General features: G+C 56.5%; 1 protein-coding gene across 6 annotated transcripts in view; it reads left to right on the top strand.

Moving 5' to 3' along the window:
* The window catches only part of MBP (myelin basic protein), a 118931-nt gene that overhangs the window by 70374 nt on the left and 24745 nt on the right, over positions 1–23812 (top strand). For 4 of the 6 annotated variants that reach the window (XM_086683253.1, XM_086683257.1, XM_086683258.1 and 1 more), the window contains 2 exons: positions 15279–15715; positions 22212–22289. In XM_086683253.1, the coding sequence (XP_086539379.1) occupies positions 15279–15715; positions 22212–22289 (515 nt within the window). Of the gene's footprint in view, positions 1–15278; positions 15716–22211; positions 22290–23812 lie in introns of those variants that run through there. The other 2 variants (XM_086683255.1, XM_086683256.1) reach the window with 1 other exon arrangement.

Below are 23812 nucleotides of genomic sequence, written 5' to 3'. Positions count from 1 at the left end.
AGGGAGTCAGTTGGATGCACCCCCCGTCCCCCTGCACCCCGCCTGGGGCCACGTCCCCTCTGTCACCAGCGCGTGCTCCGTGCCTGCCCTCACCAAGCATCAGCGTGGCCCCCGGAACCTGGTGTGCACGGAGCAGCCTCCCCCAACCGCCAAAAGGCCGTCCACCCCTCAGGGAACAGACGCTCCCCCAGTGAAGGTGAGGAACCTCCCCACAGTCACAGAGCCGGTCCGTGCAGCCTCCCCCCAGAGAGTCTGTTCTTTACCAATTTCCGCGTCCCTCCTGGAGAGCCCACCGGCATCTGCTCCCCCATCCCGCTCACTGACCTTCAGCCGGGACTGTTGGGAGCAGCCCTCCAGCGGTCTCTCTGTGCCTCTGGCCAGTCTCTCCAGAAGCTGGACACACTCCTGACAACAGGGCATCACTGGAGAAGGATATCCGAGCGCTTGGTCAGCCAGTGCTCGGAAGCAGGAGGCCTGATGTGGAGCGAGCCTCCCTGGTCTGTCAGTTTGTCCCAAGAGATGACGTCCCTATTCTGCCCGCTGGATCAGCAGGCAGTCGGATGGACGGGAGGGTGCGGGCTGCTCGGGACCCGAGGGCAGGCCGGGCGGAGGGCAGGGGTCAGCTGCCAGAGCCGGATGGCCTGAGCCTCCTCCCGGGACCCAGGGAGAGCGTTTGGAAGTAGGGAAAGAAAGCTGGAAGGAAGATGGTCGCACAGGCCCCAAGGTCAGCGAGGCCTGCAGGACAGACAGCTTCCGCCCGAGAAGGTGGCGTCCTCCGACGGGAGAGGGGCCCCCGTGGGTTCCTGAGGGTGCCCGAGAAGGCACGTACGCAGGGGCCTGAGCGGAGGGTGGGCGCTGGGAGGGCGTGGGAGACCGGAAGGAGCCGGTAGAGCCGGTGTGGCCCGGATCAGTTCTCCAGGCACCCCCACACTAGGAAGGGAAACAGACCTGTGTTCAAGTCACAGCATTGGCTTTCCAGCAAAAGTCCTTTAGCGGCATGGTGGCGTCAACGTGACCCGGCACACCCAATCTCCCCAGCACACGTGTGCCCATGCACACACACGCACGCACACATGTACACTCGTACACACGCTCGCATGCATGCACATGCACGTGTACACATGTGCACACATGTGTGCGTTTACAGGCACACGAGCACATATACGCATGCACATGCCTACACGTGCCCATAACGCACACATGCACGTATATGCATGCACACATACACACATGCATACTGTTACATGCACACACACACACTTACATGCACACATACATACGCTTACATGTACACATATGTGTGCATGCACTTACATGTGCGCACAAATGCACATGCATGCACACATGCATGCACATGTGTACACTCACACGGTTACATGTATGTACATGTATGTGTACACGTGTGAGCGCACGTGTGCACTTACATGCACATATACACATACACACATGTACACACACCCGCATGTGCACACAATGCACGCATGCACATATATGCATGCACACACATGCATGCACTTACATGTACACATATGTGTGCATGCACTTACATGCACACACTCACATGTGTGCACAAATGCACAGGCATGCACACACATGCATGCACACACACAAGAGGAGCAGAGGAATCAGGAGCAGCAGAAAGGCACTGTCACCAAGCTCCGCACGACGCGCACACCGTTACAGGTGTTGCGTGTCCCTCCCTGCCCCCCACCTTCTCCCAGCAGGTGACTGTCTTTCCCACAATCCTACAGAGAGGAAGTCTGAGGCAGCGCCCAGATGGTACCTGCTCCAAAGGTTCCTTACAGTAGGAAGTCACCTCCCCTCCGACCTTCTTTGACCGCTGCACACGGCACTGGGAGACTCTGACAGCACAGGGACCCCCCTGCCCCCCTGCAGTCGTCCTGCCACGTGGCCTCTGAGAAGAGACCCCTCCTCTGCTTTTGCAGCATTTTCTTCCCTTCTTAATAGTCACTGTGGCGGGGGCTGCGTGCAGACTCAGCCTCGTTCCTGGTGCACGATGGCCACCGCCAGCAAAGGCCATGCACTTGGCTTTCCTGCTTTGGCCTGATGTGCACCTGCTCCCCCCAACACCGCCCCCATGGGTGCCCCTCACACACGTTTGCTGTAAATGCGTGAGCATACACACAGGGGGGGTCAAGGTGTGGAGCGCGTGTTTGAGCTTTCCTCTGTGGTACTTCTTCTGCCCACAAAGGAAGCAAGCACCTGTTCACATCTCCTGGCCCCCGGGGAGGACTGGGAGCAGGGGGTGGGGGGCCTGACTGCCCCGAGCCAGGACGAGGGCTCCTCGACTTGTGACATGCCCCGGACGGGGCTCCCGGCCCCCGAGAGACCCTGAGCCGCCCCTGGATCTCCATCTCAAGCCTGTGCCGAGTTGGCCGTCTTGAGGGTGCGCTGGGCAGCCTGGGGTGGCCCCGTGGCTGGTGGGGAAGGTGGCAGCCTGAGCTCTGGGCATGGAGCGCCTGCCCACGACATTTCCAGCCCACCTACTCTGTGTGGTGTTTCAGGGTGTGATAACACACATCAGATGACATTGTGATTTTCACACAAGTCAGCCGTGAGGTCACAGATCCGGCTGGGAGATCTCAGACCTGCCCAGAATTGCAACAGGGACAAGGGCTGAACGGGGTCAAAGTGAAGGAAGTGACCTGAGCGCAGGTTGGGGCCAGCAGGAAGGGCTCGGACCGCCGGCTGCTACTTTGCGGCTGTTGACAGTCGTGACCCGGGGCCAGACGGCTTCTCCCGAGGAAAGGTTACTATCCTGGCTGAAGGCGTCAGCACAGAGCTGGAACGTGGTGCCCGCTGAGCTCTGGAAAGCCGCTGTTGAACTTGTGTTTGGGCTAAAGGTAAACCGAGACGGTTTAAAGGTGATGTTTAAGGTGCATGATGCTGTTTTCGTGTTCTGAGAATGTTTCCACTTTTCTTTACTGTTTGCTGCACTGACTGTAGCTCGTCGAAGCCCGGAGTCTTCTTACCTTCTTGTTTGTTTTCTGAGGCCAAATTTTGGGGGGAAGGAGAAGAACGGAAAGCTGGAAGGAATTGGCCCGGCACTTCCTCCTGCGGTTCCCGTTCATGTATTGAAGTGTTTGCACTTTAAAATCGCTGCAGGAATCTAAGCGCGATGCGTGGGGCCCGCTTCCAGAACGGGCAGATCTGCGTCAGCCAGGCTGGCGTTGGGACCACAGCACAGGTCGGTGTTGAAAGCTCCCCGACGTTCCCTGGGGGAGAGGACGACACCCGTGTTCGTGAGTGAGACCCGCCCTGCCCTGAAGGCGGTTCATCAGTGGTGACACAGGTCCTGGGCCACTCGGGGGAGACTGTGGGGAAGGTGGCACCGACACCCGCCACCTCGGTGGCCCCGGAGCCCAGGGGATGCCTCTAAAGGTGCCCTCACCGTGCCCTGAGCTTTCTGTTGACTTGGTCTGGGGGCGGGACGTCCAGAGGCTCGGACGGAGGGGAGTGCGGCCCGCATTGGGAGTGTACGTGACAGCCTCTCTGGGCGGTCGTGTTGATTTGGTGGATGCCCACCCCTCCGCCCGCCCGAGACTTCCCGCTCTGCAGGTGCCCCGTGATCAGAATCCCTGCGGAGCTTTCTCAACACGCAGACTGGGGGCCCGCCCGGCTTCTGGTCAGCAGGCCTGGCACAAGCCAGAGAATCTGCACTTCTGGCAAGTTCCCAGGCGATGCCGACGCTGCCTGGAAGCTGTCCTGTCCCCCCCTCCCCCCTCCCCACCCCCAGAGCTTTGCCATAAGCCGTGCTGATTCTTATCCCCTAAACTCCCGGATCTGCACTTTGCTCCAGCCCCCAAACACTGACCCCAGCCCAGGCCTCCATCATCCCTGGCCTGGTTGACCCTTCAACCTCTCTGCTGTTCCCTGGCTCTGGCTTTTTTCCTCAGTGGACCCAGGAGGGCTTTCTGAAAACATACGTCTGGTTATGTTGTGTCCCAGTTGAAAAGGCCTTTCTGTGGCATCTCATGCTCATAGAATAAAGAACAAAGCACATTACGTGACCTTCAACACCCAGCGCGCCCACACTTGGCCTGCTGGGACCACGTTCCCCTCCGTGTCCAGGCCCCTTTCCATCTCCAGCCCTGGTGTGTGGCTGACCCTTTCTCACCCCAGGCCACAGGGAAGCGAAGTTTCTCTGACCCCCAGGCCCTCCCACTGACGAGATTCTTTCTTTCGTGTAAAGCCCGTGTATTTATCTGTGAGGTTGTCCTATGAATTCCCGTCTCCTAATCTGCGAGCGCATGGGGACAGGAGCCCGGTTTTGTTTGCCTCCGTCTGCTCCCCCAGCACACAGCAGACATGGATACGTTTTCTGTTGCTGCGTAACCAGTCACCACACTCTCAGCAGCTGAAAACACAACTTGTCCGTGACATGCTAGGTTCTCTGCCCAGCACCACCCAGGGCGACGTCAAGGGGTCAGCCAGGTCGGACCCTTATCTGGAGGCCCGGGGGGACATCCGGCTCCAGGCTCAAGCAGGTTGTTGGCAGAATCCAGTTCTGTGTGGTTGTTGGGATGAGATCCCCATTTCTTTGTTGGCTGTCTTCTGGGGTCGCCCTCAGCTCCTAGCGGCCAATCTCTGGACCCTGCACGTGGACCCTCTGTCTCTAAAGCCAGAGACGGTGCTTTCCACCTTTCGTTGCTTGATCGAGAGTCTCTCTAACCTCTGCCTCCACTGCCAGCTGAAGAAAACTCTGCCTTCAAAAGGCTCCTGTGGTTGGAGTAAACAGTCCCAGATTACCTCCCTTTTTCCATGTGACATAATATAATCACAAGGGATGCCTCATCATTTTTATAAGTTTTTTAGGATTATATAAGGGTGAGAATTATTGGGGGCAGTTCGAATTCTGCTAAACATAGGAATGAAATGAGTATTGGGGGGATGTACACATGGATGGCTGGAGAGATGGGTGGGTAATTGGATGCATAGATGGATGGATGGCTGGTGGATGGGTGAGTGACTGGGTGGGTGGATGGGTATGTGGGTAGGTGGATGGGTGGTGGATGGATGGATGGATGGGTGGATCGATGGATGGGTGGATGGATGGGTGGATGGGTGGGTGGGTAGGTGCATGGATGGATGGGTGGATGGATGGGTGGATGGATGGTGGATGAGTGGTGGATGGATGGGTGGATGGATGGATGGATGGATGGGTGGATGGATGGATGGGTGGATGGATGGTGGATGGGTGGATGGATGGATGGGTGGATGGATGGGTGGATGGATGGTGGATGGGTGGATGGATTGTGGATGAGTGGTGGATGGATGGGTGGATGGATGGATGGATGGGTGGATGGATGGGTGGATGGATGAGTGGATGGATGGATGGGTGGATGGATGGATGGATGGATGGGTGGATGGATGGATGGGTGGATGGATGGATGGATTGTGGATGAGTGGTGGATGGATGGGTGGATGGATGGATGGGTGGATGGGTGGATGGATGGATGGGTGGATGGATGGATGGGTGGATGGATGAGTGGTGGATGGATGGGTGGATGGATGGGTGGATGGGTGGATGGGTGGATGGATGGGTGGATGGATGGATGGGTGGATGGATGGATGGGTGGATGGGTGGATGGATGGGTGGGTGGATGGGTGGGTGGATGGGTGGGTGGGTAGATGGATGGATGGATGGGTGGTGGGTGGACGGTGGATGGATGGTGGATGGTGGACGGATGGATGGATGGATAGTTGGTATGTGGAAAACGTGTAGGCTCTTACTGCTGTATACAAGGTATCCCCAGACTAGTGTTTCAAATATCACACCAGCCACAGTAACAGAAGCCCTGACTGATGGGTACTCCGTCTGCACCAGGGCTAAGCCACTTTATTACGTGCCCCTCACGTACTTGTCCCAGCAGTCCCGTGAGGGACCCCAGTAATTCGCTCCATTCTGCAGCTGAGGCGCCAGGACGTGAACACATGGACTCACGTGCTCAAGGCCGCAGAGTCAGCGGTAGAACCAAAGTCCACTGGATTTGACCTCAGCGACCTTTGGTCTCACAGTCCCAAGTCAGTTTAACTCTGCCATGATTACCGAGCCCCACTGGGTACGACAGACGTGGAGACAGGAACACCTCTTTCAGCTTATTCACCCCCCGCTGGAGAGCAGCCCGTAGTGTTCCCGGGATGCCACCTGCTTGCGGGCGATCTCGTCGCCTCTCCGGGCCTGTTCATTGCTGGTACCCAGTTTCACTGAGAATCGACAGAGGCTGCTCAGGGCACAGAACCCACGTGGACATCGGGCTTTTGAAACAAAAAAAATCCCGTATCTCTACACCAGCTGTGCCGGGGAAGCCGGCACCACGTTGTACGATGAGGAAACTCGGGCCCCACGAGGTGCAGACTCGCAGTGGAGCCCCGGCCCGACCCTCGCGGGCCGTTTGCTCTGCACTCGGGCTGCCTCTCCCGCGACCCCGTCCCTGCTGTGGGAGGGCTCCAGGGGTGAGCTATTTAGAGCACATAAAAACTATATGTTCTGGGCGCACAAAGGAGGCATTTGTGCGCGATGGGTGGGTTGATAAGATTCGCTTGTGGAAAAGTTTTAAAGAGGTCTCTGCCAGTAGCCTGGCGGGCGGCCGCATGCCTCTCATAGATGCAGAATTTCTGCCACAGCACATCCACGGGCCACAACCATGGGCCTTTTTGTTTCCATCGCCCTCCCTGGTGACCCTGAGCACGGGGAGCCAAGGACAGAAGTATTCCACAAACAAGGAGGGTCCTCTCAGCCCTGGCCTACACTGGCACATTCCACGGCCCCACCCGCCCAAGGGCCCCGAGGGCTCCTCTGCGGAGAGGGGCTGGGCCGCCGGGACGGGGACACACAGGCACTCACAGCGCCCCTGTTCCTTAAAGCGGGTGGTCAGCCACGTTGTGGCAGCTTGAGGTCCCGTCCATGCCGGGCCTGTGGCGTGGCCTCAGAAGGCCGCCCCTCGCAGGGAGGGGGTCCCTCCTGCCTTCGTCTCCGGGACGGGAGTTGGGGGCTTGGTCACGAGCACCGGTTCCCAGGTCGCGGTCCGCACCACAGCGCCTGCGGGCCTCTGTCTGCCGCCAGTCCCTGGCCTTCCCGCGGGGGCTCTTGGTTTGAGTTTAACCAGAGCCCGACGGAGCCACACGCTTGGTGGCCAGTGCGGTCCTCTGGCCCTCCCCACGATGGGCGGGGGCTGGTCCACACGCAGACTGGGCAGGATGCTTCTCCTGGGGCCTCCCACGTCAGGGACACACCTGCGTGCCCCATGTTAACGTCACTTAGGAAGAGGGGACTTCCGGCTGGAGGTGGAGGAGGGCACATTGCCCCTACCTCCAGAGCCCCACCCCCCATCTCAGCCTCTCAGGCCTTAGGCAAGGAAGCAGGGGCTCCCCAGCGACTCCGTTCCTGGGAAGGCTGCCTGGCCCCGCTCGGAGGCGGGTAGGGGTGAGGTGGGGCAGCCAGGCCTGTACCTGTTATTCCCAGCATCTGCTTCCAAGCATCCGCCACGAATCATCGCGTGCCCTTCACACACGCGCAGGTTTTATTTCTGCACTTGTCTGTAGAGGGTCCAAGGAGCTCTACGTTCGCCTCTCGGCTGTCAGAGTGCTCTTAGCTTCATGGGTCCTCGTGAGGGCTCCAAGGAGAGTCTGCCATCTGGACTCTCGCCGTGGGACCGGCTGGTGGTGGGACACCGCAGGGGGTCCCGCACCTCCAGGCCTAGAGTGGCGAGGCAAAGGAAAAAAAAAATTTAAACAAGCAACAACAACCAAAACACCACCCTTCCGGAAAAGCAACCTGGAGATTTTGTTCCGGTAATGACTGATTTCATACTTTGAGTGAAAATGCGACTGTAGCCCAGCCTCGGGTCTAAGCAGAGGGAACGGTGTCTGCCTCCTGGTTCTTTCCTGGAATCTGCGCTTGGGGGAATTGGAGCCCCAGGAGCTGGCGTTCTGAGCGGTTATCGATGGGCTGGCTGGGAGAGGACAGGCGCGGGAGGCCTGAGGGGCCGGACAGGCAGGGCTCAGTTGGCGGGCGGACAGGTGCGCTCCCGGAGGCCGTGGGCTCATCTGCAAAGCTGCCTTCCCTAAAAGTCCTGAACAGAGAGATCCACACCGTCTACCCCCAACAGAAGCGAACAGAGGATCAGAATTTAACAAGACCCGTAAAGGAGAGTTAATGGTGTCGCTTCAGTTCAAGCCGTGTTTCCGGACGGTTTTCCCCAGGCCGTACGAGGCAGGGCCACCTTCTATTGGTTGGGGCTCTTCTGCAAAGGTGCGAAGTATTAGGTAGCTTTTCCTGAGCCCCTTACAGCCGTCTCTGCATCTCAAGACCTTTTAGCCTGAGAAGTCCCTTGTGTGACTTCAGCTCACCCGCTCTGAAGGACGTGAACTTGGCAAGTGAATTTGGGTGGGCGTGCCCTTGCTTGCCTATGGCAACTCGTCCCAGGAAGAGAGGACCCGAAATCAGGTCGGTGGTGTTTCTCTAGATTGTACAGTGGCCTTAATAGTCTCAGGAATCTCTAACGTACCCGATGAGGAAAAGCTCTGGGGAAGAAAGTACAAATTAAAAAAGCGTGAGTTTAAAAACAAGAAACCAAAGACCCAGTAATTGAAGATTTCCTTCATTGTGTGGATTCCATAATGATGGGCATTAATCTGTCATGCTGCTGCTTTGAGTTAGGAACGAAGGACTAGCCTGGACAATTACCAGAAACAGGACACATTGGTGCATTTGGATATATGGACCTATGTGGGGATAATACTTCCCAAAGGGACCATGAGCTAGAAAACCAGATTGCAAATCACTTAGGAGAAAACCATCCAGTGTACCAGGACAAGGGCGCATACAGCGCCTCTGAATTCTGCCATTGTGTATTTAGATGAAAGTCACCAAGTGTCCCCATCGCTGTGCGGATGCACTCTCCGGCCCCGGAAGGTGACTGAGCCCCATTGAGAACCTCCTCCGTGCGGGGTCCCTGCCTTGTCGCAGGTGCTGCAAGGTTGTCCGCGGGGCACAATAAAGGACAGGACAGCAGGGTGATGCCGACTGCTGTCTGGGCGTCTGGGAACGTGCGTTTCTAGCTGCTTGTCTTTTCTTTATGAATCTCACCATTTCGTTGGTTGTCTGTACTGCAGGCCCCACGGAAGCCGCGGAGGAAGAGATTCCGCGAGGCCTCCCGTGGGGTCTCCGAGACCCCGTCCGGGTCCAGTCTGTGTCTGGGGCCCCCACAAGGAGGGGGTGTGGATAGGAAGCTGGGAACCTGTGTTTTTCAGCCAGGAAAAATCCTAGTTCCTTGGGTGAAAAAACCCTGTGATGGAGGACAGACTCATCAAATCAGTTCAGCTGTGGCTTTGTGGTTGTTTGCTCACTTATGGGAACTTCAAACACCTCAAACAAGCCTGACCTGTACTCTGTGCTATAGACCTGACCAGATCTCCCCCCAGGACAGCTGCTTTTGTTTTTTTTAAGTTTATTTATTTATTTTGAGAGAGACAGAGACAGCGTGAGCAGGGGAGGGGCAGAGAGAGAGAGAGAGAGTGAGTCCCAAGCAGGCTCCTCACTGCCAGTGCAGAGCCTGATGTGGAGCTCGCACTCACAAACTTTGAGATCATGACCTGAGCCAAAACCAAGAGTTGGTCACTTAACCAGCTGAGCCACCTGGGTGCCCCAGGACAGGTGCTTTTAAAACCAAGGTAAGAAGATGCATGAAATCCGTTCAGTCTGATCCCTCAAAATGAATGCACAAATTTTATTTTCTGCCCAAACAGTCGATGGATGTCGTGTAGAAAAAATACAGACGGGGGGTGGCTCACAAAAGCCCCTCTGTGGGGAAAATTGTAGCTGTTGCCCCACGTGGAGGCCGTGCAACTTGTGGGGTTTGGGACGTTTGCAGCGAGTGGGGGGTGGGGAGTTGGATCTGAATTTCAGGTCCGATGCAGACCCCAGGCTTCCTAATGCTTTCCCAGCCTTGACCTCTCCAGGAGGCCGCTCACCAGGGCTGGGCTCAAGGCCTCCTCTGCCTGGGGTGGAGATAGGAGTGTGCATATGTAAAAGAAGCCAACAGCGGTGGTTTGGGTAGGATGAGTGTATAGGGCACGTTTTTAAGTTCAATGTTGGCAAAACGTCTCATCACCTCAGCCCCACAGACTCAGCACGCAGGGGGGTGCACCTTCTCAAGCCAACCCAAAGGGGCGAAAAGTGCTGAGCCCCAGCCCAACGACGGTGGGAAAGGGCCCGACACACAGCGGGCCTAGGATGCTCCGCTTAGTCTCCGAGACTAAGCTCTCCTCCCAGAGACTGTGGTCTGTGAGTGGAAGCAGGGGGTGGAGGGGCGGGTGGGGGGAGGGGACGTGCCATCGTCACACGGTGAGCCGAGGTGTCCTCAGAATGACCGACTGGGCACTTCGCCCGACCTGTTAAAAAAGCAGAATCGGGTGCCATCCCGTGCGTCCCGACTTATGGGGTCTGGGGTGTGCCTGGACGTCTGTATTTTTTCCCATGTGCGAGCACACGCGGGCAGTTCTGATGGAACTTATTCATGAGCTGTGATTCCCACGGGTGCGGCGGAGTGGAACAGACGAGGTATGTTCCACGTTAAATGCAGCGATACTTAAGTACAGGACAATATGCACTTCGTCCTCAGTTTCATCCGAGCCCATCCTAGGAATATCGGGCTCTGGTTCGGGGGGAGCAGGGGACGTGCAGGGAGGCACCTCTGCGTATGCCTGCACAGCTCCCGGAGCCCAGGGTGCACTGAGCCCGCGGGGTGCCTCCGGCGGGTCTCCTGTTTGCAGGTGGGGGCGCTGGCTGAGCTGCTCGCTCGGGACGGGCGGCTTTCTGTGAGGTCCCTCTGCCGCCCCTACGCCTGTCCCTCTCCATTCAGCAGCTGTGACCCACACGTGGCTTAGCGGTCAAGTGTGTGCGGTTAAATTCTCCCCGTAGAGGCAAGAGCCCAGCTGCAGGTAAGGCCCGTCGGGGCCGGAAGAGACCCCGAGCGAGGCCTGGAGCCGTGGTGTTCCGATCGTAGACCTGGAATTAACACCGCGTCCTCCAGTGAGTCCTGCTTAGCTTCCCTACGTGTCTGTTTCCTCATGTGAGTAAAAGCGATCCTAGAACTACCTGCTTGTTAGGGTTGTTGATAATGTGTAGAAGACACCCAGCGCGGTCAGCCAAGGCCTCCCGTCCCGGGCTCTCTGGGGACAGCCGCATGTACGGGAGCGGCCGCCCTGGGTGAAAACTCAGCTCGCCAAACCCTAGCGCGTGCTGCTGAAAGGGGCCTGAAGGTATCTGAGGCAAGAACGTAGCCATATCGTCCCACGTCATCACCACAGATGCCCAGTTCAGCGACCTGCCCAAAGCCATCGTCCGGTCGGAGAGGTTGAGGCTGGTCTGCAGGGTCCTTCTCCGCTGTGCCCTGCAAACCTCGGGCCCTCGCTGGCCCTGACTCCGGATACTGCTGTCCATAGCATGCGGCGATGGCAGTTTCTCTGTTGTCCACGGGCTCAGCTGCGGTCTGGCGGTCCCAGAGCTTGTCAGGTGCGTCCCACTCAGTGAACCATGGACATCACGAGCAATCAGGCCTGACACACAAACTTGGATTTGGACTTGATGAAAGAATAGAGCCGGGAGACTGAATTCCTCATGCTGGTACCTCAGAGCCACGCTGACGGGTTACATTTAGACTATTACAAACCCTTTGCATAGCCGGAAAGAGTCAGATGATACAACTGAAATTCGTTTCTGAGCCAGAGCTTAGACCCTGCTGCAGGGCCTTTCAGGACCGAAGGGAAATCTTCACTTAAAAATAAGCATATAAAAAAAACAGTTTAACAGCAGCGATGCCAATGGCGAAGTTCTTCTAGCAAAGAAGAGGCGGGGATTTGACTTCTTTCCTCTGGGAGGAACGGCCCAGCTCACATCGGCATGGCTGTGATCTTGCTGGGCACCTAGTGCCAACCACGCACCGCATGGGATGCGTAGAGATCAAACAACACGGGGGGCACACGTGTGGGACACGGTGGAGGGCAAACGGAAGAGCAGGCGGGCGAGTCTGTCCTTGGTGCACGTGACATCGGGGGGCAAGTAAGGTCATGTACCGTGAAACCTTGTACGGTCCTTCCATCGGCCCTGGGTACAGTGTGGGATCCCACCAGAGAAGCCCACGGCCTTGGGACCAGCGGTGATGGTGAAGCAAAAACCCCAGCATAAAGTGGCAGAAAAAAAAAAAAAAAAGAGGAAGAAGAAAAAGAAAAGAAGAAGATGGTTACAGTCAGTCAAATAAGAAATCACCCAGGGGGGCCGGATTGAGGACACCCTGCCTGGGAAGGAGCCAGACACACAGGGATCAGCGGGACCACTGGGACCTTCAGCTGGAGACTTGCTGTGGTTAGGACGTCTGAGTTTCTTCCAACAATACACACCGCCTCCCCCAAAATCACCCTCCGGTTCGGTGGGTGTCTCTGTTCCAGAAACCACTCTCGAGTGAGTGACGTCTCTGTTTCTCAGAGATGTTCCAGGAAGCCATTCTGTGATTTTAACAGCATTACTTTCAAAAGTCCAATATGTCGCCCCTCCGAAGCTTTCTGGGGGCCATCCTAGCATTTAGATGAGGTGGGCTTTAAAAAAAAAAAAGTTGTATTGCGAATTCGTGTAGAATTTGAACAACAATAGAGCATTGTAAGTGCATGTTCTGGTAGAATCAGGTTCATGGCTCACAAATTGTGCCCTAAATTGCTATGCTCCACGCTTCGAGTCTCAATAAAAAGACTACATTGGGCTGTAATTCGATGAAAGCTGATATTAATTGACAAATTAAAACTGCATTTGTCCCTACCCAAAATGCTGCACATCACAGATTTCAGTGTCCCCGTGCCCCTTGTGTGCTCAGAGAAGCCACTTTCAGGACAGGAACGCCTTCTCTGTGCCCTCACAAACAGCCGTATTCAGGGACACAAGGCCCAACTGTTACACAAATATTAGTATTCAGATGCGCTTGTGTTTTGTTAATGTGTTTAATTATGTACAATATAGCTTTTGTTTTCTCTCCCGCATTTGCATTAATTTATATTAACCACAGAATATAAGGCACAGCTAGAAAATCAGACTCTTTTTCTGTGGCAACCTATAAATTAGCATCCCATCCCTGCGAAAATCGACAGCTTTGTGCGGCCCTAGGATTCTGTACGTTGCTTTTTCATGTTGCTACTGTGCCGCGAGCCATTTAGTACATTTAGTACATACGTTGTAAAAATACTTGCGTTGCTACCTAGCTGAATTTCATCAGGGGTCCCGAAGGACGTGCCATACTCTAAGGGACGAGTTTCTGAGGCGTCGGGCACAGCTGACCCTGCGTGCTGTCTCCTAGGAGCCTGGATAAGGTCACGGGGATCCCGGGTCCCGGGCTCTGCCTTGTACTTTGTCACTGGCAAACACTGAGCAGGGACGTGGGGAGTGAGGTACTCTACTTTGGAAGTACAGGTCAAGAAACTGTGTGATGAGTGTCATTCACGGGACCGTCTCCTGACGGCCGGGATTTTGTTGAAAGAGAGTGGAATCGTTCGCCTTCTGTTTCTGATGTGTTCGTGAAAGTATGTGTCGTGTAGATGCACAAACATCCTCAAATACTCCCTCCATCTCTCCCGTGGGTGGCATCCCCCCCCCGGACCTGTGCACCTGCAGACCCAGCCCCTTCTTCCTGCCACCTGCGCACTGGGTGCCCTCCCCTCTGCCGGGGCACCCCCACCTGGGCCCACCCATCCCATCCTTCGAGGGGCCTCCCTGAAGCCCCTGCTCCTGCCCTGTGGTCTCCGTATCAGCAGCTGACACGAAATTGTACGTTATGTTGGTGTCCTGTGGCCGAAGGGCAAACCACCACGCGCTGGGTGGTTTCAAACAACGGGAATTTCCATGCTGCTCACGTTCTGGAGGCTGGAGATCCGAACTCAGCGTGTCCGCGGGGCTGTGCCGTGGCTGCCGGCTTAGGGGAGGGTGGGCGCCAGGTCTCTGACCGGCCGGTGCTCCCGCATCACTCCGGTCCCCGCCCCCATCTTCATGTGGCCTCTTCTTCCCGATGTGGCAATGTCTGGATTCAGAGCCCCCTCTTTCTGCAAGGACAACAGCCATTGGTTAAGCCCACCCTCCTCCAGTAGGGCCTCATCTTACGTTGTTGTCTACGAAGGACCCTATTTCTGAAAAAGCTCGCATTCACAGCTACTGGGGTTTAGGGTGGGGACCCGCCATTTTGGGGGGACACTTCAATACATGACACTCATTCTCATCAGTGTTCCTGAGACAAGGACCAGATGTTCATCACTGCAAACCAGGCGCCTAGCACAGTGCACCCCGCTTACTAGGTCCTCAGCAAATAATGGCTGGGTGGCTGGGTGGGTAGATGGCCGGGGTGGCCGGGCGGGTGGCTGGGGAGCTGGTGGTGGGCGGGAGGGAGGGTGAGTGCCTGGATGGGTGGTGGGGAGCTGGGTGGATGGTCTGCGGGCGGATTGGCGGGTGGATAGAGAGGTGGGTGGCCGGACGATGGAGGTGGAGGGGGCTGGAGTGGACGTGCACTTAAACCTAACCTACAACTTGAGAGGAAAGTGGATGCGTTGCCATTCTGGGAGGAAACGCTGCGTTCGTGTGTGCGCACAAAGCTATGAGATGGTGGGATCCCACTTGAAATCCACCATTCCCACTTCGAACTGTACAGTCGTGGCCACTTACAGAAGAGAAGCCAAATGAAAATGTCCTGAATAAGCAGTTCTCTAGTGCAACAGGCCTCTTGTGGAATCTCAAACTGAAGAATTCTAAATGCCCCATTTCTTTAAGGCATGAATTGCAAAAAGATGTGGGAAGTTCCATGTTTATCAAGAATGCTAAAAATACCTTTGGTCAAATAAATGCTCCCGGACACGCTTAGCTTATGCACCAGTGGAATTTTCGAGATTCAACGTCCCACTAAGGTGCCTGTGGTGCTGGCCTCTCCAAACGCGGCAAGGCGGCGCCCAAGGGGGATTGGCCACGTCGGCAGGAAGCGGGGGTGCTCTTTATGTGGGGCGCCAAACCTTGAGCCAGTGAGGCAAGTCCCGGGGCCCAAGAGCGGCAGGTAGGGTGCTCGCTCGGTCCCGGTCGGGTCCTGCCCGAGCGATGTGGGGTTGCCATGCAGCTCGATGGCCCCTCGCGCGTCCTGTGGATTCGGTAGGACACTAGCCCTGGAAGAAAGCGTCATTGTCCCCCGCTCCGCTTTGCACGGCCCGTATTCATATCTCACTGTTGTTTGCAGGGGAGGCAGATGTGGAGCAGAACAATGGGGCCCCCTCTCAGGACACGGCGGTGACAGACTCCAAGCGCACAGCGGACCCAAAGAATGCCTGGCAGGACGCCAACCCAGCTGACCCAGGGGGCCGCCCCCACTTGATCCGCCTCTTTTCCCGAGATGCCCCCGGGAGGGAGGACAACACCTTCAAAGACCGGCCCTCGGAGTCAGACGAGCTCCAGACCATCCAAGAGGACAGCACAGCCACTCCCGAGGGCCTCGATGTGATGGCGTCACAGAAAAGACCCTCCCAGCGGCACGGCTCCAAGTACCTGGCATCCGCCAGTGCCATGGATCACGCCAGGCACGGCTTCCTCCCGAGGCACAGAGACACGGGCATCCTTGACTCCCTCGGGCGCTTCTTTGGCGGTGACAGGGGTGTGCCCAAGCGGGGCTCAGGCAAGGTGAGCTCTGAGGAGTAACAGGGGTGCACAGAACGTGTGTCCGCTGTAGTTGACAAGGAGAAGGAAGGAGAGTGCGCAGGTGAGCTAAGCCGTAGGGGAGATGCTGGTGCGGCCCCTCCGCTTTCCACCTGCCATCCTTGCTGGACGTGCCCCCCGGCCGCGGGAGGGGCCCGGGGGGCCGCCTGCCGTGTTGGCACACAACTCAGCCTCTTTCCCTTCCTCCCAAGGGATGCCCTCGGGATGTGGCCCAGGGCTGCAAGAACGTTCCGAATCGGGCATCTCTAGGGTGGCCTGGCGTGGGCACTGCAGGAAGGGCACCGCGTTCTCGGCTCTTTGGTGGCTCATGCTTGGGGGCTTCGTGGCTGCTTTGCCTCCTGCGCCCCCGCTTTCAGGTTCGACATTGGGTCGTGCTTGTTTTTCTTGGAGTCCGCACTGCTAGCTTCGCGTTGTCTTGCAACAATAATGCGATTGAGGACTTTCGCACAAAGCCGAGATTTAAATTCGCCTTGAGCAGATTTTGCCTTTTGTCTGAGTTATTTTGGGGGCAAGGGGTGGGGGGGGGGGGGCGGGAGGGTTGAGTGTGCCTATGAATCACAACTGTATTATTCTGTTATTCCATTAGCCTGAATCTAGAATCTGTGAAGTTTCATTATTTGAATGTTCTGTAGATGAGAATTGTATCACGAGACAAAAGGCCTCCATTATACTCCCATGTCCAGCGGTGGCTCCTGGACTGGATTGTCACTGGGTCATCCGTGCTCATGTTTCATCCAAGAGCCAAATCCCAAGTGGCTTTCCCATAGCAGACACATAGCACGTCACGTGCCTTTTTGGGGTGGCGCATAGCTGAGCATTTCGGAAGGAGAGGGTGTTTTCAAAGAAGCCCGGGTTTACTGGCCGGGCGCACAGAACTCACACGCCGTAGGTCTTGCCCTGGCTGCGTATTGTTCTTGTTCTGAACTCGGTCTTGGGAACGTCAAGAGGCTTTTGGGTAAAGTGTGGAGCAGGGACCCCGACCTGCGGTTTCTAAAGGAGCTTCTAAAAGTTGCTCTCATCTCTAACTACAATTCTTAAAACGACTGATGATCGTGAAACGGTCACGCGCGAACCACGCGGTCGGTTTCGCTGCACACGCAGGGCCCTGGGCGCTGCTAATGTCTCTGGTACCTGCCCCGAGGCGAGGCCGCTCATGTGGCTCTTGTCATGCCTTCTTGGGACTAACACTTGGTACATCCTACGTGCTGACGGAGTTCGTCTTCTGCTTGGTTCTTTGAGTGTCTGTGTTTGGAGACGTGCGCTTTTACTCTGGGCAGTCTCACGTCACCCTAAAGTGTCGGTCCTCTGATCTGTTTCGAATGCTGGTTTCAGTCCGAGGTGCTTTCTCGAGCACAGCTGTCTGACCACACCAGGTTCTGGCTGCCCAATGAAGCCTTGCTATGATGCTAAGCACCCCGTATGCATGCAGCCACTCTGGAACCATAAGCTTCTCTGCTGAACTCAAGGAACAGGAAAAAATGTATTTGAAGTGTGCAGAAAAGATTAAATGGCTATATAGCATATATTATAAAACAAACTTCATTTCAGTGCTTGTGGCTTCAATGAAAATAAAATTGTGAATGCATTTATATCAACCATTGTGACTCTATTTCCGAATGATGTATATGTGTGTGTGTGTGTGTGTGTGTGCGCGCACGCATACACGTTTTTCTTCCTATATGTAGGATTGCAACCTTTATTGCTTTAAGGCTCTCCTCCTCTTTAATACTTTCAAAGAAAAGATTCAGCTCAGAAGTAGGCCTCAGCTTTGCAAAATAGGGTTGCTAGATTATCAAGGACCCACAGAAATGACAATATTTCCACAGGATTTTAAAAACGAAAAACAATGTTTAAATAATTGTGTTAGAGTTTCTGAAGTGTCAGCCCTGTTCACTGCTGAATGTTGAATAAAGAAGGTTTAAAAATGAACAGCCTTGCCTTTTGATGCCGGAGAAAAAGTTGGGAGTTTGGGTGTGTATACTCACACGAGTGCTTACCAGGCACACCGGCCGGAAAGCAGTGTGTTTTCAACACACCTGTTTTATTGTGGCCTCTGTTTGCTTTTAAACACTGCAGATGTGCGCTTAATACACTCTCCACCCAGGCACACCCCCACGATGGCCCTAGGATTCTGGGGTCCTTACTGGCCTGGGCTGCCGAGGGGTTCTTTTTGGGTTTTGTTTTTATTCTTGCTTTGCTCTGTGTATAAATCAGGAGAACCCTCATTTTATTGAGAGGTCTTTGGGTTGAAGCTTGAGAAAAGAAGAGAATCCAAAGGCCCGATTATCATCCATAAAAGCCCATTTCAGGTTTCCACCGTCTGTCGCTGCCGGGGTCGTTGGGTAAGGTACGGGGAATGCTAGGGGCCCCCCAGGCCTGAGTGGCGGCCTGCCCCCACCGTGTGGGTTTGGGGGGAAGCAGTTACTCAGTTACTCTGTCCGGAGTAGGTTTTTCATGGGACAGTCATGCAAGACTGAATGCATGGCCCCTGGGAAGGAGGCTGTTGGCCTCTGGCCCTTCCGGTGTCCCTCCCCCCGCTGAGGCCACGTGGGACTCCTGCCCCCCCCCTCCCCGATCCTCGGAATGCACCGACAACACCCACCCTCGGATGGCCGGGGCGTTGACATTCAGGGAAAGTGCATTATAAATTCCTTGAGGAGGCATATTCTTTTGAGAGCCACAAATGAAAAGTGTATTCATGGGGAACACGTTCCTTTGTTGCAGGAGGAAAGAAGGACCGTGTTGTTGCCTTTAAAGGACAGGTTTTCCAACGCCCTGGGACGTGGGGTCCCGGGAGGAACGGACAGGCGTTTAGGACAAAGTTTAAGATGCATGTGGTCTTTGTGAGAAGGGCGGCTCTCAGAGCTGTCCCTCCCCACCCCCCCACCCCCCCGCTGCCGTCCCCACCCCGTCAGACCTCACGTGCCCACACGGGGGCTGCGGCCACTCGGGCCCTGACCGTTAGCTTTGGAAACTGTCCATGTTCCTTTTTATCTTGAAGAGGTGAGGTCTGATGAAAATCTAAGCCGGACACGGTGATGTAACACCTGGACGGTTCCCAAGTAAGAATGCAGCCAGAACATGCCCATCGCGGATTTCTCCATACCGCTGTATTTTAAGAGTTTTTGAAAGTTGGTCCTGCACTGATGATCTTGCCTTTCTGCATTCACTGTCAAGGCTCCGTTTATAACCTGCTCTCCGTTGTTCAGCACTGAGGATGATGTGTAGGCCGCTAGCTTTGGTTGTACGGGATGAAGACCGTTTGTCATTTACTGCTATGGCGTGTCATCGGTCTTGTAGATTAATCACCGCGTCCTGTTTGCTGCCTTTTAATTTCATTTAACACATTTTAGTTCTGCCGTAGCTCAATTCCTCATTGTTCGTGTAATATCCCAGTTGTGTAGATACGTTCTGTACTCTCGTGGGGAGTGTGGTGTTCAGAGGCGGCAGGAGGGACGTGGTAGGACATGTGTGTTGGGTCCTCCGGGCCGCGCGGCACCTGCCCCCGAGTCCACGGCCACTGGTGTCAGCGGGCGGGACCTGAGTTAGGACGGTGGGGGCCTTGCCGTGTCCTCTGTACGAGCCACAGGTCTGTACGCTATGCTGATGGGTTTGATGCTGACTGCCTTCTGGTGATTGTATGCCAGTTTGATTTTGTGATGAACTTTTGTTTTATAGACATTTCTTCCTTTTTATGCATTCATTAAACATTTTGACAGACCAACGGTGGTGTACTAATTGCTCGTGAATTTCCTAAGCTGCCTCCTTCGGGTTCCCTCCCTCCCTCACTACATGCATCACTGGTGTGGTTGTGGTCCCCTGATGGGACAGCCAACAGGTGAGTGTGTGAGCACCTGCCACCTGTGCACACCCAGGTCTCTTTCTCGCTCGTGTGCTTTTGCACAGACATTCATTTACTCTTTTCTCTCCACGGACAGACAGCTAAGCGTCCCAGTCTTTCTGCCGTGACTGCTCTCGTTCTGCTCGACGTGTGCAGCGCGTGTCTGGGAGTGCCGTCCCACGCGGGTGGGCAGACGTGGGCACTGAGCACACTCCGGTCCCCTTTGTGTGTGTGGGACACAGTCCCCAGGGCAGCACTTCCCGAGCGACTGTGTGCCCCGCTGAGGGTACCTCCGAGGGGGTCCCAGGAACCCGGGCAGTCTGGCGTTGGGGGGCGTCGGCGAGTGTGAAGGTCATGCATAAGGTTGGGTCGTGGATGAACTAGGCACAAGAGCAAGAATGTGATTAATTTGGACGCACTGACCTCTCCAACAAACTCTGCCGGGAGATGCTCACCTCCTTCGACGTTCATTTCCATACGGGGCATCTATTGATTTTCCTTTGGGTAAAACATGAGCCACTTGGTGGCAGGAATTTCTGGCCGGCTGATGGAGATCTTGACTTGACATCTCAGGGAGCGTACCCCGCTCTCCGGAGCTCCTGGGAGCGTCTAGAGCGTTTAACCACCGGAGAATCTCTGGTCAAACTCTGGCTCACATAGTAAGCGTTTCTACACACGTCTACACCACACCCTTAGGTGCTCTGGAGCCTTCCTCTGCTTCCTAAGAAAGTCTGATGGGCAGGGAGAGTCACAGGAACGAGGGCTCCTCTCAGGGGCCCTTCTTGCCATCGTCGCAGGCCCGTGGGCTGCACCCCTGCCCACACCTGTGCAGAAGAAGCAGGCCGAGCACCGCCTGCAGAGGGGGGAGGAAGCCGCGTTCCCCTCCTGCAGGTGTGGGGTGGGGGGGGGCATGTCTCCTGCAAGCCAGGCAGGTCCCGGCCCCCAGCCTCCCCGCCCTGAGCTGCGTGGCCAGCAGCCCACGGAGGCAGCTGACACGGACCCCCCCAGCCACCTGACACAGCTCGAGGAGCTGAGCCCCGTCCTTAAGAAGGGACATTGTCCCAAACGGGGGAAACAAACTGGAGAATTCTTCTTTGCCTTTTGGCCAAGGGCGTAACAGACTTGCCTTTCTGCCACCCTCTGAGGCACGTCACGCCCTGCGGGGACAACCCGGCCTCATCAAGGCAGAAGCCACCCCAGGCGTACCCTCCCAGACGTACTTGAACCCAAATACTCAGTCGCCTTCCTCTTAAGTGCTCAGGACCCTGAACTAAACTCACCAGGGCTTCTTACCGGAACAGAAAGATCCCCTCTCGCGGGGGAGGATCAGTTGTGGGACGTAGAGCTGAGCCCAGACTCGCCCCAGAGTTGCCTCTGGAAACCCCGTGTGCTCACTTTGCAATAATACTTCTAGAGCGTCCTAACATTCTTATGTATCATAACCACTGTTCATTTCCACACATAACCAGCTGGTAACCTGTTTCTAAAACATTCATTTAATCTGTAGCCAACCTGAGACATCTCTTGAAACCTATTATGTTGATTTTGTCTCTTGACCACTGTAAGGCTCCTTCCCTCCCTCCCTGCCTCTCTCTCCCTCTCTCTGAAGCCTCTCTCTGTCAGTCTCTCTGTCTCTGTCTATCAGCCTCTCTCTGTCTGTCTCTGTTTCTCTATCAGCCTCTCTCTGTCTCTCTGTCTCTGTCTCTACCAGCTTCTCTGTCTCTCTGCCTCTGTCTCTCTCTGTCTCTCTACCAGCCTCTCTCTGTGTGTCTCCCTCTCTCCGTCTCTCACCCACGCACACACCATTCTGCGACGCGCAGACAAGAGGACCTCTCTGCAGGCCATTTTCCTTGGTCCTGCAATACTGTCAACCACACCACTCAAAATCGCATGACACGCAGGTACTTCCCTGGAGCAAACAGAGCAGGGAGAACGCGACACTAGAGGCAAACGCTACTGAGGAAGATTTACGGCGATCGCGCTCAGAGTCCAGGTTAACGCGCAGCTCACGTCCAGGAACGTTACGTTAATATTAAGCTCCTCGGTCTCGGCGGCAGCAGGAGACGTGTCAGAGAGCGTGACCCCGCACCGTCGCCTGGCTTGACTTCGGCCACCGCGTTCCTCGCGGAACTACTTCCCGGCGCCCTGTGTCCCCCGCGGAGCGGGCGTGGTCTCGACCGTACGTCCCGCACGGAAGCGGCCACAGCTGCTCTACGGGGAAGAAGCCTCTACGGGCACCCGCTCCACGCAGGCCGGGAAAGCCCGTTAGCGCATCACGCCGCCCGGAACGCGCTGCCTCCGTGCGAAGCCTTACAGGGCTGGGCCCGCCACGACCAGCGCTAAGAAACCTGGCTCACATGACTGGGCCGGAGCCCCAGCCTCGCCCCTGAATCTCTCCTCTCGCTCCTTTCTCTCCCTGCCGTCTCCTCCCGCCCCGCGCCCTTGGCGGCCAGCACCCATCATCCTCACACCGTCTCCCCTGACCTCCGTCCCCCACTAACCCTCCTCGCCGCGCGGGGGCTTGCCGAGCCCGGTCAGGAGGGGACGTCTGGTGGAGGACTTGGGGGCTTCGCCGCTGGTGCCTCGTGGACTCAACGGCCACTCTGTGTCCCCCGGCAGGTGCCCTGGCTCAAGCAGAGAAGGAGCCCTGTGCCCTCTCATGCCCGCAGCCAGCCCGGGCTGTGCAACATGTACCAGGTAAGACGCGCTGACCCTGCCAGGCCCTCCCCGTCCTCGGTCAGCACGGGCCGCGTCCGGGCCACAGCAGGTCGCGAATGCGTGGGGAAGTCACTTTTGCCAAAGCGAGTGGGGCAGCCCCTGAGGGGAAGCAGGCAAAGGAAAGGCGTGGTGGCAGAAAACCCTTCCAGGGGCCTTTGAATCCGCGAGTGGGGTCCCGCGCAGGTGCCCGGGGCAGGGCCGGCCGCGGGGCCGGGGCAGCGGACGAGCCCACAGGGCCACGGGGGCCTCGGCGCGCCAGGGTCGACCCGCCCTTGGAAACCGCCTGACACGCGTGGAGCCCTCGCTGGTTGGGTTGTCACGTGACGCGTGCCCTTGGGAAGTCGGGTGGCGGGTCGCTGTCCCCGCCCGGGCTCGGCCGAGCCTGCGCTGGGATGAAGGACAAGCCACCGCCTGTCCTCTACTGCTTGCAGCGCCTAGAGCCCCCGGGCGCGTCTGGCTGGCAGGGGGGCAACAGGAAAGAGGAGGCCCTAAGTCGGGCGGGAGTAACAGTGCTCCTTGCTCGTGGGGGCGGCCCACATGCAAGCCGGCGGCCGCAGGCCTCCAGCAGGCGCCGGACCCGGATGTCTGAGTTTTTCACCTGGGAGAATGCAGAAGGTGGGGAAGCGAGGCCCGGAGACGATGGACAGGACGGTGAGCCCGCTGTCCCCACGTGCGTGTGGAGAGCCCCCACCCGCGAGCGTCCACGCGGCGGCCGGCATCTCAGCTCCTGCTCCACTCGCTTTGGGAAGGCCTCTCTCAGAGGCTCCTCGGTCAAAGCAAACACCCTACCCGGGAGGTGCGTGGTCCCAGACACCCGGCAAAGCCACCGGAGTGCCAAAGCCACAGCAGCGTGTGTGACGGGACAGCAGTGAGCCCCACAGCGGAGTTAGAAGCCCCAGGGGGGGCTGGCTTGCTCCCTTCACCCTGCCGCCACCCGGCACCTCCCTGCCTCATTCTCTCCTCCGCTGAGGAGACAGTTGCCATCGGAAGCAGACGGATCCACGGAGAGGCCGAGACTTCACCGGAACCGCCCAGATGCAAAGTCGAGGAACACAGGGCTGTGCTCCTGAGGTCATGTCAAGACACTTTGAACGGAATGTTGATTTTCCTCTTTTAAAGAACTGCTTGGCAGAGAAAAAACAACACCCCTCTCCTCCACGTCCTCACCCCAGACTGACTTTTGTGCATCCGTCAAAAAAACCTGACCTGAAAGAAAGAAACATTCTGCCCAACAGCATCTTTGCGGGACCACGCGGACACGTCGTAAGGCACACAGGACGCACTGCAGGCTCCTGGAAATGGGTCCTCCTCTGCCTTTATCCTTTGTTCGGTCATGGAGACCCCGTTCCAGTCCAAGTAGGATTGGGATTGGCTTTGGAGGATGCACACGAGAAGGCTGTTAAAACACGGAAAGTACCAGCTGACTGTGTACGTATTCACATGCCTGTTAAGTGACGGGAATTCCAAGACAGAGCCTGAGCCGGAACCAAGGGCAAATTCGC

This window comes from Puma concolor, chromosome D3 (genome assembly GCF_028749965.1).
Source record: "Puma concolor isolate L17-30 chromosome D3, mPumCon1.1.hap2, whole genome shotgun sequence".
NCBI lineage: Eukaryota > Metazoa > Chordata > Mammalia > Carnivora > Felidae > Puma > Puma concolor.
Note: the sequence above shows the minus strand (reverse complement) of the source record. Positions and strands in the feature narration are given on the sequence as shown.